Here is an 18,977-nt window from a genome sequence, read left to right as displayed (position 1 = left end):
CTGAGCCCTTTGGTGGCTCCACCACAATGTTCTTATGACAGACAGATAGAGACAGACAGACACACACACACAGAGACAGACACAAACACAGACAGATAGAGACACAGGCAGACACACCCACAGACTGAGACAGACACACAGACAGACTGATCAAACCAAAACAAACCCCACGCGCTGTGTTCCCGGGGAAATGACGTCAGGCGCTCGGGGCGCGTCGCAACATCGGCTTATAAACTTTATAAAAAGCCTTTCAAGGTGTCAAGCCCCCCGCCCCCTCACCGGGAGAGGTATTTAATTTTCCCTCCGGGGTGAAGGTGAAAGCCCTTAATCAGCGGGTCTGTTGTGTTGGTGTTTGACGGTGTGACGTCAGGCGACGGTTGAAGCGTCCATGTTGGATCGTCAGTCGAGAGAGAGACAGAGAGAGAGAAAGAGACCGGCACCGGCACCCCGGGAGAGAGAGACCGGCACCGGGAGAGGCACCGGCACCCCGGGAGAGAGAGACCGGCACCGGAGAGAGCGCCATGAATGGGATTACCAGGGGCCGCTTCGAGGTGAGTCCGCCGCCTTCCCCTCGGGAACTGTCTCCACTCCCGGCCGCAGCACGGGCGGTGGGGCCGGGCCGGGCCGGGCTGAGGGAGCAGCCCCGCTTCACCACAGCGGGCGGGGAGAGCAGGGCGGCCCAGCTCGGCCTGAGGACTGTCCTGTCAGGAGGCCTGAGCCCGACTGTGCGGTTTGTTGTCACGGTGGCTTGAAGGGGGGCAAGAGAGAGGAGGGGGGGCAAGAGAGAGGAGGAGGAGGGGGGGGCAAGAGAGAGGAGGAGGGGGGGCGGGGGCAAGAGAGAGGAGGAGGGGGGGGCGGGGGCAAGAGAGAGAGGAGGAGGGGGGGGGCGGGGGGCAAGAGAGAGAGGAGGAGGGGGGGGCGGGGGCAAGAGAGAGAGGAGGAGGGGGGGGGGCGGGGGCAAGAGAGAGAGGAGGAGGGGGGGGCGGGGGCAAGAGAGAGAGGAGGAGGGGGGGGCGGGGGCAAGAGAGAGAGGAGGAGGGGGGGGGCGGGGGCAAGAGAGAGAGGAGGAGGGGGGGGGCGGGGGCAAGAGAGAGAGGAGGAGGAGGGGGGGGCGGGGGCAAGAGAGAGAGGAGGAGGGGGGGGGCGGGGGCAAGAGAGAGAGGAGGAGGGGGGGCGGGGGCAAGAGAGGAGGAGGAGGGGGGGGGCGGGGGCAAGAGAGAGGAGGCGGGGGGGGGGGAAGAGAGGGGGGGGCGGAAGAGAGGGGGGGCGGGGGGGGGGAAGAGAGGGGGGGCGGAAGAGAGGAGAGAGGGGGGGGGGAAGAGAGGGGGGCGGGGGGGGAAGAGAGGAGAGGGGGGGCGGGGGGGGGAAGAGAGGGGGGCGGGGGGGAAGAGAGGAGAGGGGGGGCGGGGGGGGAAGAGAGGAGAGGGGGGGCGGGGGGGAAGAGAGGAGAGGGGGGGCGGGGGGGGAGGAGAGGGGGGGGAAGAGGGGGGCGGGGGGGGAGGAGAGGGGGCGGCGGGGGGGGAAGAGGGGGGCGGGGGGGGAGACAGGGGCGGCGGGGGGGGAAGACAGGAGAGGGGGGGAAGACAGGAGAGGGGGGCGGGGGGGAAGAGAGGAGAGGGGGGGAGGGGGGCGCGGGGGGGGAAGAGGGGAGAGGGGGGGCGGGGGGGGGGAAGAGGGGGGGCGGGGGGGGAAGAGGGGGGGCGGGGGGGAAGAGGGGAGAGGGGGGGCGGGGGGGGAAGAGGGGAGAGGGGGGGCGGGGGGGGAAGAGGGGAGAGGGGGGGGCGGGGGGGGAAGAGGGGAGAGGGGGGGCGGGGGGGGAAGAGGGGAGAGGGGGGGGCGGGGGGGGGAAGAGGGGAGAGGGGGGGGCGGGGGGGGGAAGAGGGGGGGCGGGGGGGGAAGAGAGGAGAGGGGGGGGAAGAGAGGGGGGGCGGGGGGGAGAGGGGGCGCGGGGGGGGAGAGGGGGGCGCGGGGGGGGAAGAGAGGAGAGGGGGGGCGGGGGGGGGAAGAGAGGAGGGGGGGTGGGGGGAGGGGGGGGTGGGGGGTGGGGGGGAGGGGGGGGTGGGGGGCGGGGGGGGGAAGAGGGGAGAGGGGGGCGGGGGGGGAAGAGAGGAGCGCGGGGGGGGAAGAGGGGAGAGGGGGGGAAGAGAGGAGGGGAGGGGGGGGGGGAAGAGAGGAGGGGAGGGGCGGGGGGGGGGTAGAGAGGAGAGGGGGGGCGGGGGGGGGAAGAGAGGAGAGGGGGGCGGGGGGGAAGAGAGGAGAGGGGGGGAGGGGGGGCGCGGGGGGGGAAGAGGGGAGAGGGGGGGCGGGGGGGGAAGAGGGGGGGCGGGGGGGGAAGAGGGGAGAGGGGGGGCGGGGGGGGAAGGGGGAGAGGGAGGGGAGAGGGGGGGAAGAGGGGAGAGGGGGGGGCGGGGGGGGAAGAGGGGGGCGGGGGGGGGAAGGGGCAAGAGAGGGGGCGGGGGCAAGAGAGAGGAGAGGGGGCGGGGCAAGAGAGAGGAGGGGGGGCGGAGGCAAGAGAGGAGGGGGGGCGGGGGGCAAGAGAGGAGGGGGGGCGGGGGGCAAGAGAGAGAGGGGGGCGGGGGGCAAGAGAGGAGGGGGGTGCGGGGGGCAAGAGAGGAGGGGGTGCGGGGGGAAAGGAGGGGCGGGGGAAAGAGGAAGGGGGGCGGGGGGACAAGAGGAGGGGGGGCGGGGGGAAAGAGGAGGGGAGGGGGGAAAGAGAGGAGGGGCGGGGGAAAGGGGGGGGCGGGGGAAAGCGAGAGGAGGGGGGCGGGGGGAAAAAGAGGGGGGGGCGGGGGGAAAAGAGGGGGGGGCGGGGGAAAAAGAGAGGAGGGGGCGGGGGAAAAAGAGAGGAGGGGGCGGGGGAAAGAAGAGAGGAGGGGGCGGGGGAAAAAGAGGAGGGGGCGGGGGCAAGGGAGAGGGGGGGCGGGGGAAAGAGGAGAGGGGGGGCGAGGCGGGGGGGCGGTGGGGGGGAGAGGGAGGGGACGGGAGAGGGGGAGGAGCGGGGAGGGGGGGAAGAGCGGGGAGAGGGGGGTGGGGGGTGGAGAGAGTGGGGGTGGGAGAGGGAGGAGGGGGGCTGGGAGGAGGGGGGAAGAGTGAGGAGGGGGGAGAGGGGGAGGGGAGAGCGTGAGGAGGGAGGGAGAGCGTGAGGGGGGAAGGGGAGAGTGAGGGGGGAGCGTGATGGGGGGAGGGCAGAGAGTGAAGGGGAGAGCGGGGGGAGGGGAGTGAGTGAGGGTGAAGGGGGGAGGGGAGAGTGAGGGGGATAGAGAAGAGAGTGAGGGGGAGAGTGTGTGTGAGGGGGGTGAGGGTGGGGAGCGAGAGGAAGCGAAGGAGGGTGGGGAGCGAGAGGAAAAGAGAGATGGGAGGGGAGGGAGCGGAGTGAGTGAAAGGGGAAGGGGTAGAGAGACAGGAGAGGGAGGGGAGGGAGAGGTGGGGTGGTGGGTATGGAGCAGTTGGGTGGTTAGGGCGGGGGGTGTGTGGTGGGTGGGCGTGTGGATTGAGGATGGTTGCGGGTGGGGGGAGGTGGGGAACTGCAGTATTATTTGTGTTTTTAAAAAAAAAAAGTGAAGCAGCTGATTTTAAAACAAGCGTTTGGTGCATCTTTGCTGTCCCAGGTGCCTATCTGGTTACTGGGTGTTCAGTTAGGTTTATATAAATGTCAGCAATTCATAGACACCGGAGAATAATTGAATTTTGGTGAAATCCTCAGCTTCAGGATTTAAGATCTATCTATGCCTTTGTTGTCGAGGGGGTGTTCAATCTGTCAGGGTACTGTAGCTGGGATATATTTTAACTTGCATGTATGATATTTAATAAAGATTTTGATCATTCCAGTCACCCAGAATTGAAGATGGTTTGTTGAGTAGTTCAAAATTACCGTAGTGTTTTGGCCTTTCATAACTTGTTCCTTTTTTTTGTTGCTTACTTTCTGCTTTTTCTCTGCCTTTGTTTTCTCTGCCACTTTGCTAGCTCTCCAAGTGAAGGAGAGTTGTGTTTTCAGTGGGGATTATCTGTGTACTTTTGCAATGGAGACATAGAGCAGTTTAGCAGTAATGAGCATAACTATGCCCTGCCTCCTTTAGTGGACCTAGTGATTCTCCCTTGCTTGGATATAGAATCTGAAGGTGGTGGTAGTGAGAGGAAGCAGTATGAATGGATGAGTAAAGTTGGGAGAGGATAAGATTGTGATACATTAGTCAGCTAAATTTGTATTGCGTAGGACCTTCAAAAGCAGTACAGCTGAGATTGGGAATTCAGTGGAGTAGGCAGTTGAACCGTGCGTGTATACAAGCAGGCTATCACCACATATCACGTCTCAAATTACTCGTATATCCCAAAATATTATTTTCAGAAAGAAATCTATCCAAGTTTCAATTGAAGGAATGAATCAATAATACCTGCTACCACCATCTTCCTAGGGATCCCGTTCCATAGATTTAGCACTTTCTCACTGAAATAATGGGTCTTCAGTTTTGAATTTACCCCCTTCAAGTGCAGGCCGTGTCCTCAGATTCTACTATTCTGGACAAGGTGAAACAACTTGCCATGGGAACCCCAAAATCTTCTACCGGCATGTAAATAGTAAGCGGGTAATAAGAGGCGGGGTGGGGCCTATTAGGGACAAAGGTGATATATACTTAGAGGCGCAGGGCAAGGCTAGAATTCTCAATGAGTACTTTGTATCGGTGTTTACCAAGGAGGTGGATGCTGACCAAATATCGGTAGAAGTGGAAAAGGACAATGCAATGGAAGGGGTGAAAATTGATGGACAGGATGTACTAGAAAGGCTGGGTATGCATAAGAGTGGATAAGTCGCCTGGTCCAGATGGCATGCATCCCAGGTTGCTCAGGGAATTGGGGGAAGAGATAGCAGAAGGGCTTGCTGTAATTTTCTAATCTTCCCTAGATGTGGGGGAGGTGCCTGAGGATTGGAAAGTGGCAAATGTGACACCATTGTTCAAGAAAGGGTGTAAGGACAATCCTAGTAACTACAGGCCGGTCAGTTTAACATCAGTGGTGTGTAAAGTTTTAGAAACAATAATTAAGGAAAAATTGAACAGGCACTTGGAGAGGTTTAAACTAATTAAGGAGAGCCAACACGGATTTGTAAAAGGCAGATTGTGTTTGACTAATCTAATTGAATTTTTTGATAAAATAACAGAGAGGATTGATGAAGGGAATGCAATGGATGTTGTCTACATGGATTTTAGGAAGAAACATAGGAGCAGGAGTCGGCCATTCGGACCTTTGAGCCTGCTCCGCCATTCAATATGATCATGGCTGATCCTTTATCTCAATGCCATATTCCCGCTCTCTCCCATTCCCCTTGATGCCTTTTGTGTCTAGAAATCTATCTTATCTCCTTCTTTAAATATATTTAGTGACTTGACCTCCACAGCCTTCTGTAGTAGAGAATTCCACAGGTTCACCACCCTCTGAGTGAAGAAATTTCTCCTTATCTCAGTCCTAAATGTCCTACCCCGTATCCTGAGACTGTGACCCCTCGTCCTAGACCCCCCAGCCAGGGGAAACATCCTCCCTGCATCCAGTCTGTCTAGCCCTGTCAGAATTTTATACATTCCAATGAGATCCCCTCTCATTCTTGTAAACTCTAGTGAATACAGGCCCAGTTGATCCAATCTCTCCTCATACGACAGTCCTGCCATCCCAGGAATCAGTCTGGTGAACCTTCGCTGCACTCTCTCTATGGCAAGTATATCCTTTCTTGCGTAAGGAGACCAAAACTGTACACAGTACTCCAGGTGTGGTCTCACCAAGGCCCTGTATAACTGGGTAGGACATCCTTGCTCCTGTACTCAAATCTTCTTGCAATGAAGGCCAACATACCATTTGCCTTCCTAACTGCTTGCTGCACCTGCATGTTTGCTTTCAGTGACTGGCATACAAGGACACCCAGGTCCCTTTTATACATGAACATTTCCCCAATCTATCACTATTTAAATAATACTCTGCCTTTCTGTTTTTCCTACCGAAGTGGATAACTTCACATTTATCCACGTTATACTGCATCTGCCATGTATTTGCCCCGCCCGCTCCCTCAACTTGTCTAAATCACCTTGAAGCCTCTTTGCATCCTCCTCACAATCCCATCTAGTTTTGTGTCGTCAGCAAACTTTGAAATAGTACATTTGGTTCCCTCATCAAAATCCATTATATATATCTCTGTTTCCAGTCTGTTAACCAGTTTTCAATCCATGCCAGTATATTACCCCCAATCCCATGTGCTTTAATTTTGCACACTAACCTCTTATGTGGGACTTTATCAAAGGCCTTCTGAAAATCCAAATAAACCACATCCACTGTTTCTCCCTTATCTGTGCTACCAGTTACAGGAAGGCATTTGACAAAGTACCACATAGAAGGCTGGTTAACAAAATTGAGGCTCATGGAATAGGTGGGTCAGTGACAGCTTGGATAAGGAATTGACTTAAGGACAGAAAACAGCGAGTTGTGGTAAATGGCTGTTTTTCAGACTGGAGGATATATATATATATTTTTTCTAAATTTGCAAATGACACCAGACCTGGGGGTGTGGCAAACAGTGATGATACCAATCGACTGCAACAGGACATAGAAAGGCTAGCAGAATGGGCAGACAAGTGGCAGATAGAATTTAATACAGAGAAGTGAGAGGTGATGCATTTTGGCAGAAGGAACAGGGAGAGGCAATATACACTTAATGGCACAGTTTTCAAGAGTGTGCAGGGACAGAGGGACCTGGGAGTTAATGTGCATAGGTCCCTGAAGGTGGCGGGACATATTGAGAGAATGGTTAGCAAAGCATATGGGATCGTGGGCTTCATAAATAGAGGTATTGAGTACAAAAGTAGAGAAGTTATGCTGAACTTTATAAAGCGCTGGTTAGGCCACAACTGGAGTATTGCGTCCAGTTCTGGTCACCACACTTTAGGAAGGATGTGAAGGCCCTTGAGAGGGTGCAGAGGAGATTTACCAGAATGGTTCTGGGGATGGGGGATCTTGGCTACAAGGACAGGTTGGAGAAGCTGGATTTGTTTTCATTAGAGCAAAGGAGGTTGAGGGGTGATTTGATAGAGGTGTACAAGATTATGACGGGTTTGGATAGGCTAGACGGGGAAAGGCTGTTCCCACTAGTTGATGGTACAAGGACTAGGGAACACAGATTTAAGGTATTGGGCAACAGATACAGGGGGGATGTGAGGAAAAACTCTTTTACAAGTGGTGATGACCTGGAACTCACTGCTGACGGAAGTGGTGGAAGCGGAGACACTCAATGTTTTCAAGGGGAGACTGGATAGGCACTTGAGGGAAATAAACTTGCAGGGCTACGGGGATGGAGCGGGGGAATGAGACTGACTGGATTGCTCTACAGAGAGCTGGCACGGAGTTGTTCGGCCAAATGGCCTCTTTCTGTGCCGTTATGACTGACTCTGGCTGATTATCTAGCCCCTTTTTAAAATCCTAAAATTTCACCCCTCAACTGTTGTTTTTTTCCAATTTACATAATTCCTAATAATCCCTCCAACCCCTTCTGTATCTTTTTAATAGCTTATGTCCTGAGGCAACCAAAACTGTACTCAGTATTCTAAATACAGTCACACCAATGATTTATGAAGTGGCAAGATTACCTCACTATTTTGGCTCAATATTGACCTTTTAATATATTTCAACATCTGATTTGCTTTATTGCCACTCGGCATTGTTGCGATAGTTTCAATTTCATTGTCAGTTAGGACCCCCAGAGTTATTTAATTTTTCATGCATATTATTTTCTTTCCGTTGAAGTAATAGTCCCTTCCTGGATTTTTTTTTGTCCCCCCACGTGAGGCACTTCTCTGAATTGAATTTCATCTGCCACCTGTCTGCCCAATTCCCAAGTATGTTCAAAATCTTCTATAGCTTATCCTGTTCAGCTTTGCAGTCTACCACATTCATTAGCTTTGTATTAACTGCAAATTTAGCCATAGTGCTTGTGAGTCCAGCTGTAGATCATTTTATAAAGATATTAACAAAAGCATGCCCAAAACAGACCCCCGAGGGACCCCACACTGGTAACATTTCCCCCCCCCCACCAGACTGATGACAGTTCCTGTACTGCCACCCCCTCGTTTCTGTTAGTCAGCCAATTATGTATCCATTGTAAACGATTTCTACTGATTCCCGCTATCTATTTTCAGTACCAGCCCTTCCAGAGAAACTGTAACAAAGGCCTTTCTGAAATCCAAGTACACCACATCCACTGCCTTACCCCTATCAATCTTTATCACACTCTAAAAGAAAACCAGTAAGTTAGATTGACAAGACCTCCCCTTAATGAAGCCATATTGACTATCTTTTTATGATTTTATTTCTATCCAAATACTCCATGATCTTACCTTTAAATAATTGTCTCCATAACTTTACCCACCATGAATGCCAAACTCAAACTCACTAGTCTGGTTTCCTGAGTCACTTTTGATACCTTTTTAAAAAATAGGAGTAATGTCTGTGCTGGAAGATTTTTGCTAAAGTTCCTGCAATTTCCTCAAGAATCCTAGCATGCATCTCGTCTATCCCAAGGTTTATGTACCTTAAAGTTTCACAGCTATTTGACCACCTTACTGGTAGTAACGTGAACAGTGTTGCAGCTTACCTCTGCTATACCCTGTAATTCCCTTTCCAGATCAAATGAGTTACCTGTCTCTTCCTTGGTAAAGACTGGAGGCAAAAACATAATTAGCACATTGGTCGATGGAACCCTGTATCTTAATTTACTCGGTAAAACAGAGTTCTGGTTTCTATTTTCTCCAGTGATGGTCACCAATGAGCCTCCTTTGTATGTAGATACTCCTCATTTTTATCAGTGCTCAGACTTTGTGAATTTAATAGGCCTTTATAAAGTTTTAGCTGAAATTTTGCTGAAAGAAGCAAACACTTGGTAAAGAATAAAAGGGGGTTCAAAAGATTAATTATTAGTTTGATGCCAATGTTGGAATAATTTTACTGGGAAATCCATGTGTAAGGCTTCATAGAGTACTCTATAAATAAGATTTTTAGTAAATATAAAGTGCATGAGACTGCATTTTGAGACTAAATACTTATTCTTAGTAATTGCACCTAGAAAGATGTTCTTTAAAAAGCACCATTGGCTTCCGGTTTTATTTACAGAGCCCTCCTGAAGATACGCACTCCAACCATTTTAGTGGCAAGTGCCTCAATTTAATATAATACAGGACAATCCTGTCAGTGGAGTACACATCTTGGGACTCTTTCCTGCTCCGACACAAGACTGTGGTTTTGTTCAATTCATTGCACGGTTGGCCTTAATTTGAAAGTGACACTCTATAGATGGGTTTACTACTACTAAAGCACAAACATAGGGAGTGTTTTTTAAAAGGTAAATGACAATGACATCAACTTGTGTTTTATATAATGCCTTCAGTGTAGTCAAAGGAGCTTCACAGAGCCTTAGTCAAAAAAAGATGGTGCCCCAAAGAAGGTGTTATTCAGAAGGGTGAACAAAAGCTTGGTCATAAAGATGAGTTTTAAAGCATGTATTACAAGAGAAGGTGGTGGAAGGGTTTAGGGAGAGAATTCCAGGGCACGAGGCCTTGCCAGCTGAAAGCATGGCTGCCAGTTGTGGGGCGAAGGAGGGGGACGACACCCAAAAGGCCAGAGTATAGCGAGGGAGGGCTTGAAGTTGGAGATCAGGAGGGGGTGAGGCCATGAAGAGACTAATGATGATCCTTTTGACTGAATTTGTCCGACCAAGTGGTGGTGAAGGATCCCCATCCACCTCTGCAAGCCTCGAGTTGGATTATGGTGATTAATCACCTGAGGTTAAACTCCATAATCTTGTAGGAATATTATCTTAGGATAAATCAATTCCGCTGACTCTCTTTTGTGAAGGAGTAATGTCCATTGCTGACCCAAATCAAAATGTATTTGAGTCTGATTTATCCTAATTTACTTTCAGAATTTTCTCTGATACGCTCAGGACATTGTATTTTAGGAGGATGTGTAAGGAAGGAGGCGAGCCTGCATTAAAGCCTGCATGTACTTTTTTGCCAGTTTTCTCTCCTCTCCCAAAAGCCATGATTACCATTAGTGTTCTGGCACCTCGCCCACGTGGCTGTTCTTTGTATACAAGACCAACTGTGGATTTTTGGCAGGCTATATTACTGGAGGGTATAACTCTTGAGCTGGATTACATCTTCACCTGACATACATACATACACACATGCACTTTTGAGAGCAATCATTGTCTTGCAATTAGTGGCAATTGTTTTGGTTATTTTGCTGTCTTAGTTTAGGGCATCGAGGCCAATTTTATTGCCCCCAGCTGCTACCCTGTCTGAGATCAACTAATTCAGTCCATCCTGACAATCACACTTGGGACCTTGTGGTATAAATGGTTTGGTGCTAGTTTATGGGCTTGTGGTCCCTAATAGGGCGACCGTGTGTCTGGCTAATGACTATAGTCAGTGGTTCCAAAATACATCATGAATAACTGTGGTGATACTCCACTATATCAGTGTTTTTAAACCAGATTGTGCTAAATGTTGTATTGGCTTCTTCTGGAATTTGATTTGTCACCTCATATTTGATTATGCCAATGAATGTGATGCCTGAGTGAGATATCAGGATTTTGTTCAAATCATGTAATCTGTGCCTTTTAGAAGTAAAATAGTGACAGCCTTTGCACTCCACTGACCTTTTTCCTTTTAGTACAGTATCCAGAGGAGTTCCTTTCCAATCAAACTAAATTACAAACTCTTAGGAATACAAATAATAGGGCAATCTTTGTATTTTGTTTGTGTCCCCAGTTTTTCTTAATTGATACCTTGCACTTTAAAAACAGAAAATCCTGGAAACACTCATTGGGTGAGGTAGTATCTGTAAACATTTCAGGTCGATGACCTGCCCCTCTCCTCAGATTCTGTCTGACCTGCTGAGTGTTTCCAACAGTTTCTATTTTTATTTCAGATTTCTAGCATCTGCAGTATGTTGCTTTGTTTCCTTTCAGGCTAAGCTACTTTTTAGTTCTGCAAATATATAGTTATATCATGAAGTGAAATGTGACCATTCTGACATGTAGAATATTTCATAGAACATTTTTGAAAGCTCTATTTTCTTTCCAAGTTTATAGACTCCGGACCTGTGACAGAAGTAGAGCACCGTCATGTTTCATATCATGCAGTGTCTATTATTCTTTCTCATGAAATTTTAGACCAATATGTTGTGAATTTAAAATAGACATAAACCAGTGGTATATCTGGGGGGTACAAAAATAATGAGCGCTTGCAGGCATACACGTTATCTGAAATGGCTGAGCCATTGAAATTAAATTACAGTAGGCCAGTTGTACATTGTTTTAAAGCTCTAACAATACCTGAGTAAAGCAGATGATAGGTCTCAGTTCCTTATTATCATGGGATATGAGCATCCACCAGCATTGTGTCTGATCTGGACTGATTGTCCCTAGAAAGGGGCCTATTGATGGGGAATATATACTGTAAGCTATTTACTATATTTTATGTCCGGTTTCATTTTTGTCTAAAGGTAATACGTATCTGGACTCGGTGCATAAGGTGACAATATTTAGGAAGGATGTGAAGGCTTATTTTATTCTTTCATGGGATGTGGGTGTCGCTGGCAAGGCCAGCATTTATTACCCATCCCTAATTGCCCTTGAAGTTGGTGGTGAGCTGCCGCCTTGAACCGCTGCAGTCCGTGTGGTGAAGGTACTCCCACAGTCCTGTTGGGTAGGGAGTTCCAGGATTTTGACCCAGCAACAATGAAGGAATGGTGATATATTTCCAAGTCAGAATGTTGTGTGACTTGGAGGAGAACTTGGAGATAGGGTGGTGGATACAGATTCAATAGTAGCCTTCAAAGGGGAATTGGATAAACACTTGAAGGAGATAAAATTGCAGGGATATGGAGAAGGAGCGGGGGAGTGGGACTAACTGGATTGCTCTTCGAAAGAGCTGGTGCAGACTCGATGGGCCGAATGGCCTCCTGTGCTGTAATAATCTGATTCGCCTCATCTCAGAAATCATCATACCAAGAACTCTTGCAGTTTATTGGATTGTCTAAATTAGGTTCTAAAAAAGTATTTTAAATTCTTGTCAACTGCTTCAATCTTGTTTTTTGTTAATATTCATAATGTTGGTATTTGTTTATTTTGCCTTTGTGTAAACCTATTATTTGTAAATAAATTTAGCCTGAAGGCGAATAAGTGCTTGTTGGGTAACCAGTGCAAGGTCTGGTACGAAGTAACTCTGTCAAAGTGGCAAAATCCCACTCATTACACACAGGGTTGTAAATATTGTTTCATTGGTCACATGAGCTCACTTATGGAAATTGCCATTTGCTATGAGCACAAATGAAATGAAAGCATTTCTTCAGTGTTTATCACTGGTGTTTTTAAAATAAAAATTGCATTGTAAACTCTTGGGTTAACTGGATTTGAAGTGTGTTTAAAGCTGAGTTCAAAGTTTTTAATGTTAAATATTGGCTGTCTGATCATTGTGTATTTTGATTGGCTTAGGTTTTCTCAAGCAATGATGAATCACTCATAAATAAAAAGCTACCCAAAGAACTTCTGTTGAGGTAAGAGTGCGCATTCTTTTTAAGAAATTTCCTTCCTTCTATTTATATACATCATTAGGTGCATAAACAAAAAAATGCATTTGTGCCAGATTCTGCACTGTATATTGCACAGAGGTTTATTTTTGTGTGGGTTTATTTATTAATAATGTGATGTTTAAAACACAAGCTGCAAGTATTTGCCATTGGAAAGTGTTTTGGGCCTTGGATATAAAATGGCAATTATCTCTTCACTCTGGTTATGTGGAAGCTCATAAAATGGTGTTAAATTATGGTTCTTGTGAAGTTACATTTAGAATTATTTTTTTGCTTGTGAAATGCTGATATTTTCCTGATATTCTTCAGTTTTTTTTTCTCCTCTCCTGAATGCAGCAACAAATGCCTCGGTTATGTTTCCATTTAAGGTAGCATTATTTCAGTATCTAGGTCGAGTTCTTCATGTTTAAATCCCGACAGTGAGTATTGGCAGAATATTTAACTAGGCACATCATCCAAGCCTAATGTTCTCGACCAGGGTCCAGAAATGTACACGCTCTTGCAGGAATCATTGGGTAGCATCAGGAGTAGGAACCTTGGCTGGTGGTACTTTCTCCTCTTCTCCCCCCACCCCATAAAACATGCAAGTCTGAAGTCAAAACCAGTGGGTGGATGTGTATTTTGGGACCCATTTACATTGGGTTTCTGCCTCTTTAGAGAAGAGCTGTGGTGTCCTGGTGGGAGTGGGTGGTTCCTGCATCTGCCCCCATTGTCACAGCTGAAGGCAGGACTGATGGAATGGTATCGGAAATCCTACCAGTCCCACATCTGGTGCCCCCAGTGTACTGTATGCTAACATGAAGCAGGCATACCGTACTTTCTGGAAGGCGAAAGTCGAGCCCATTACGTATTGAGGCTGGTCTCCTTACAGCAGCCGGTTGCAAATTGACCTGTTGCTGTAAGGAAACTGGCTTTCCTGGAAAGGACTCTTTGTTTTTACTATTTTTGAAACCTACTGGCTGTCCAACGTTGCCATTTCCACCCCGCCCCCAATCCCTTTCAAAGCAGGTACCCCAGCTGCGCTGTTACTGGCACAGGTAACTCTAGGGATTTTGCCAAGGTAAGGCATGTAACCGTGCAGTGGAACTGCTGCACTCCATTACATGATCGCATTTTCAGGCTGGGATATAAAGGCCGAATGTCGTTCTCCTGACGTTATCCTTGCTGACATCAGCTAGCTCCGAGACTAGGAAAGAAGTCTGGAACTTTCCTTTTTGGTGTGGCTCAGTACCATATCAACTGATTGAGTTCTTGGGGAAGCTATGATTTTTCAGTTCTATAAAGTAATTATTAATTCACAATTCAATATTGCATTTTCTTAGCTCAAAAGTTATAAATGCTTTCTGGAATACAATTCAAACCAAAGTGTCGGTTTGTGCCAGTGAAAGGGCTAACCTGTTTTTTTTAGGATGTTGCGTTAAACATAATGTAGGGTACATTGTGCCTTGCACAGTAAATCAAGTAGTTTTTATTATATGTATAAAACTAATAGGTTAATGGGAGGTGCATAAATGGTGCGAGAAAATATTTGCAGTGGTAATGTAGGTCTATTGCATCCTTCAGCAGCCAATCTATCGAGCTGGGTAATTTTATTAGTTGCATTATTACAATAGCAAGTTCATAGGTTTCACACCCACTTTTTTGTTCATAAATTTATAACCGTGTAGTGTCACTGCTGTCGTAATTCTTTCCCATTGCATCTGATGTGTTTTCCTGTATACTCTAATTTTGCAGTTTTCTGTTCTGCTGGATAATACCTTAATTTACCTACAATGCCGAAACATTGGATCTAAAAATTTCCCCATGTTCTGAGAGAGAGAGGGGGGCAGATCAAGTTTGAAATGGATCCACAGTTCTACACTACCACTATCTTGGCAGTTGGTGCTTACAATCCTTTGGGGAAAACTAGTGTTAGAATACCATAGTACTAGTGTCAATTTACCCAAACTTTGGTTAGAATTAAAATAATTTTAAAATTCTGATTACCACTGGGATTTAATTTCCATTTTAAGTAGATTACTCACTGTTCTCTTCATTAATTATTGTGAATGTTTCTTTTGTCTTGGAACAGTGAGCAGTGAATACTTGACAATTGGAGGGGTGAGGAGGAGGCAGGGGGAGGAAAAGCAGGCTGTAGGTGTGTGTTAACTGCATCGGCAATCCTTGGGCTACATATTCCAGTTTATTTTATGCTGAATTCTGTTCTCATAGAGTCATAGATTTATACAGCACAGAAAGAGGGGCGGAGGTGGAAAGGGTGGCCAGCTTTAAGTTCCTCGGAGTCCACATCACGGAAGACCTCTCCTGGTCCCTCAACACCTCCTCTCTGGTGAAGAAGGCCCAGCAGCGCCTATATTTCTTGAGGAGGCTGAAGGGATGTAATCTGTCACCCCCGATCCTCTCTAACTTCTACCGCTGCACTATAGAGAGCATCCTGACAAACTGTATCACGGTACGGCAGCGGCAGCTGTAGCCCTGCAGCGGGTAGTCAAAACTGCCCAACGCATTACCGGCACCCGGCTACCGACCATAGAACATATATATCAGAAACGCTGCCTACGGAGGGCACGGTCCATCATCAAAGACCCTACCCACCCCAGCCACAGTCTGTTTGCCCTCCTACCATCTGGAAGACGCTACAGATGCATTCGCACCCATACGACCAGATTTAGGAACAGCTTCTTTCCCAGGGCTGTCATCCTACTGAACTCCACAAATAAACACTAAAGCCTGCACATCTGCCGATGCACTTTATTATGGTCATATTTATGCTAATATATATGTACAAATGTATGTTGAAATGTTTAAGTGTCCTAATCCAAATTGTACACTCTCGGGAGCCGCAAGCCTACATTTCGTTGTACTGCACTTGTGCACTAACAATGACAATAAAAGTTGATTTGATTTTGATTCGGCCCATCGTGTCCATGCCGGCCATCAAGCCCTATCTATTCTAATCCAATTTTCCAGCACTTGGTCCGTAGCCTTGTATGTTACGGCGTTTCAAGTGCTCATCTAAATGCTTCTTGAATGTTGAGGGGGTTCCTGCCTCTACCACCCTTTCAGGCAGTGAGTTCCAGATTCCAACCACCCTCTGGGTGAAAAAGGTTATTTCCTCAAATCCCCTCTAAACCTCCCGCCCCTTACCCTGAAACTATGCCCCCTGGTTATTGACCCCTCTACTAAGGGGAAAAGTTCCTTTCTATCTACGCCCCTCATAATTTTGTACACCTCAGTCAGGTCCCCCTTCAGCCTTCTCTGTTCTAAGGAAAACAACCTCAGCGTGTCCAGTCTCTCTTCATAGCTGAAGCGCTCCAGCCCAGGTAACATCCTGGTGAATCTCCTCTGCACCCTCTCCAATGCAATCACATCCCTCCTATAGTGTGGCAACCAGAACTGCACACAGTATTACAGCTGTGGTCTAACTAGCATTTTGTACAGCTCCATCATAACCTCCCTGCTCTTGCCTTCATTAGCCGAGGCATAGAATATAAGTATCCCATATGCCTTCTTAACCACCTTATCTACCTGTCCTGCTGCCTTCAGGGATCTATGTACATGCACACCAAGGTCCCTCTGATCCTCTGTCCTCCCTAGGATCCTACTATTCATTGTGTATTCCCTTGCCTTGTTATTCCTCCCAAAATGCATCACCTCACACTTTTCAGGGTTAAATTCCATTTGCCACTGTTCTGCCCATCTGACCAATGCGTCTATATCGCCCTGTAGCCTGAGGCTTCCCTCCTCGCTATTTATCACCACCAATTTTTGTGTCATCTGCAAACTTATTGATCATACCTCCTACATTCATACCTAAATCATTAATGTACACAAACTGCAAAGGATCCAGCACCGATCCCTGTGGTACACCACTGGACACAGGCTTCCAGTCACAAAAACAACCTTTGACCATCACCCTCTGCCTCCTGCCACTAAGCCAATTTTGGATCCAATGTGCCAAATTGCCCTGGATCCCATGGGCTCTTACTTTCTTGACCAGTCTCCCATGCGGGACTTTGTCAAAAGCCTTACTGAAGTCCATGTAGACTACATCAACTGCACTACCCTCATTCACACACCTAGTCACCCCCTTGAAAAATTCAATTAAATTGGTTAGACATGATCTCCCCCTGACAAAGCCATGCTGACTATCCTTGATTAATCCTTGCCTCTCCAAGTGGAGACTAATTCTGTCCCTCAGAATTTTTTCCAATAATTTCCTGACCACTGATGTTAGGCTCACTGGCCTGTAATTCCCTGGTTTATCCCTACTACCCTTCTTGAATAATGGTACTACATTAGCGGTTCTCCAGTCCTCTGGCACATCCCCTGTGGCCAGAGAGGTTCTGAAAATTTGTGTCAGAGCCCTTGCAATCTCCTCCCTTGCCTCACACAGCAGCCTGGGATATATCTCGTCTGGGCCTGGGGACTTATCCACTTTTAAGCCTGCTAAAACTGCTAGTATCTCCTCCCCCTCAATGCTAATTGGTTCAAGTATATCACAATTCCCCTGCCTGATTTCTATGCCTACATCGTCCTTCTCCATAGTGAACACAGATGCAAAATATTAATTTAAAACCTCACCACATCTTCCGGCTCTACACACAGATTGCCACTTTGGTCCCTAATGGGCCTTACTCTTTCCCTGGTTATCCTCTTGCCCTTAATATACTTATAAAACACCTTGGGATTTTCCTTTATTTTGCCCGCAAGTGTTTTTTCGTGCCCCCTCTTCGCTCTCCTAATTTCTTTAAGTACCCCCCTGCATTTTCTATACTCCTCTAGGGCTTCCACTGTTTTTAGTCCTTTGTATCTGCCAAAAACCTCCCTTCTCCTCCTAATCCATTCTTGTATATCCCTTGACATCCAGGGTTCCCTGGACTACTTGGTCCCACCCTTGACCTTTTTGGGAACATGTTGGCGTTGTACACTCTCTTTCCTTTCTGAAAGACTCCCACTGCTCTGATGTGGATTTTCCTACAAGTAGCTTATTCCATTCCACTTTGGCCAGATCTTGCCTTATCATATTAAAATCGGCCTTCCCCCAATTTAGAACCTGTATTTCCGGTCCATCTTTGTCCTTTTCCATGACTACCTTAAATCTCACCGAATTATGGTCACTGTCACCAAAATGCTCTCCTACTGACACTTCTACCACTTGCCCGGCTACATTCCCTAGAATTAGGTCCAGTACCGCCCCCTCTCTTGTAGGACTTTCTACATGCTGGCTCAAAAAGCTCTCCTGGATGCACTTTAAGAATTCCGCACCCTCTAAGCCTTTCACACTCTGACTATCCCAGTTAATATTGGGGAAGTTGAAATCCCCAACTATTATTACCCAATTATTTCTACACTTCTCTGAGATTTGCCTACATATCTGTTCCTCTACCTCCCCCTGACTGTTTGGGGGCCTATAGTACACTCCCAGCAAAGTGCTTGCCCCGTTTTTGTTTTTAAGTTCTACCCATATGGCCTAATTAGAGAAATCTGCTAAGATAACCGGAGCTGAGCGGTGGGTCAGCGAGAGGCGGATTAAAAAAAGGCGCAGAGAGGAGGCCTGGGACCGGAGCTGAGCGGCGGACCTGCAAGAGGCACAGAGTCAGCGAGAGGAGGATAAAAAGAGCGCGGAGAGGAGGCCTGGGACCGGAGTTGAGCAGTGGACCTGCGAGAGGCACAGAGTCAGCAAGAGGAGAGAGAGAAGTAAAATGTAGTCAAAGTGTGACGTCACCAGAAAGCAGGTAAGTGATTTGTTGGTGAGTATTTCTCTCTCTCTCGCTTTTTTCCAAACTTAATTTTTGTGGTTTATAGTTTCTAGGGTCTCTGTTGTGTACCAGGGAGTGCTGGTAAACAAGGGCCCTTGAGTATATCATTTAATTGTACAGGAAACTTTCTGATATCCGGCACTGACTGGACCGAGCTGGTGCCGTACCATCAAAAGTGCCGGACATACCAGCGTTAATGTTGAAACATACGGAACTGAAAAGCTCCGTGTGAATCAACAAACCCTGTTGCTTAGCAACAGCTTCAAAACAGTCGGCTGCAACTGCAAGCATCTCTAGCTGAAGCTGTTGCTATAGCTACAGACCTTGCAGTGCCTGACTGGGGAAAAAATAGCAACGAGAACTAAAAAAAACTTATAGAAAACGGCTCCTGATTTTTGCCGTTAGATCGAGCATTCCAGACATATAACCTCCAGATAAACCAAAGTTTCCTGTAGTGTAATTAGTGGTTTTGATTTGATTTGATTTAATTTAATTTGAATTAATTAAAGGGTAAGTCATGGCAGCACTGCTCGGCCCCGTGGCATACTCGTCCTGCACTGTGGGAAATCAGGGACACTTCCTGTGTCCCTGACG

At 47.9% G+C, this 18,977-nt stretch overlaps 1 protein-coding gene across 7 annotated transcripts in view; it reads left to right on the top strand.

Moving 5' to 3' along the window:
* Window positions 1-18,977, top strand: part of fbxl2 (F-box and leucine-rich repeat protein 2) — a 321,753-nt gene that overhangs the window by 821 nt on the left and 301,955 nt on the right. The window contains exons 1-2 of one of the 7 annotated variants that reach the window (XR_015079121.1): window positions 154-551; window positions 12,527-12,588. Coding sequence is in view for 4 of the 7 variants with exons in the window: in XM_085993892.1 (XP_085850018.1) it covers window positions 522-551; window positions 12,527-12,588 (92 nt within the window). In the remaining 3 variants the exon portion in view is untranslated. Of the gene's footprint in view, window positions 1-153; window positions 552-12,526; window positions 12,589-18,977 lie in introns of those variants that run through there. The other 6 variants (XM_085993892.1, XR_015079120.1, XM_085993890.1 and 3 more) reach the window with 6 other exon arrangements.

Source organism: Somniosus microcephalus, chromosome 7, assembly GCF_052327205.1.
Source record: "Somniosus microcephalus isolate GS21.2 chromosome 7, FLI_Smic_1.0, whole genome shotgun sequence".
Classification (NCBI taxonomy): Eukaryota; Metazoa; Chordata; class Chondrichthyes; order Squaliformes; family Somniosidae; genus Somniosus; species Somniosus microcephalus.
Note: the sequence above shows the minus strand (reverse complement) of the source record. Positions and strands in the feature narration are given on the sequence as shown.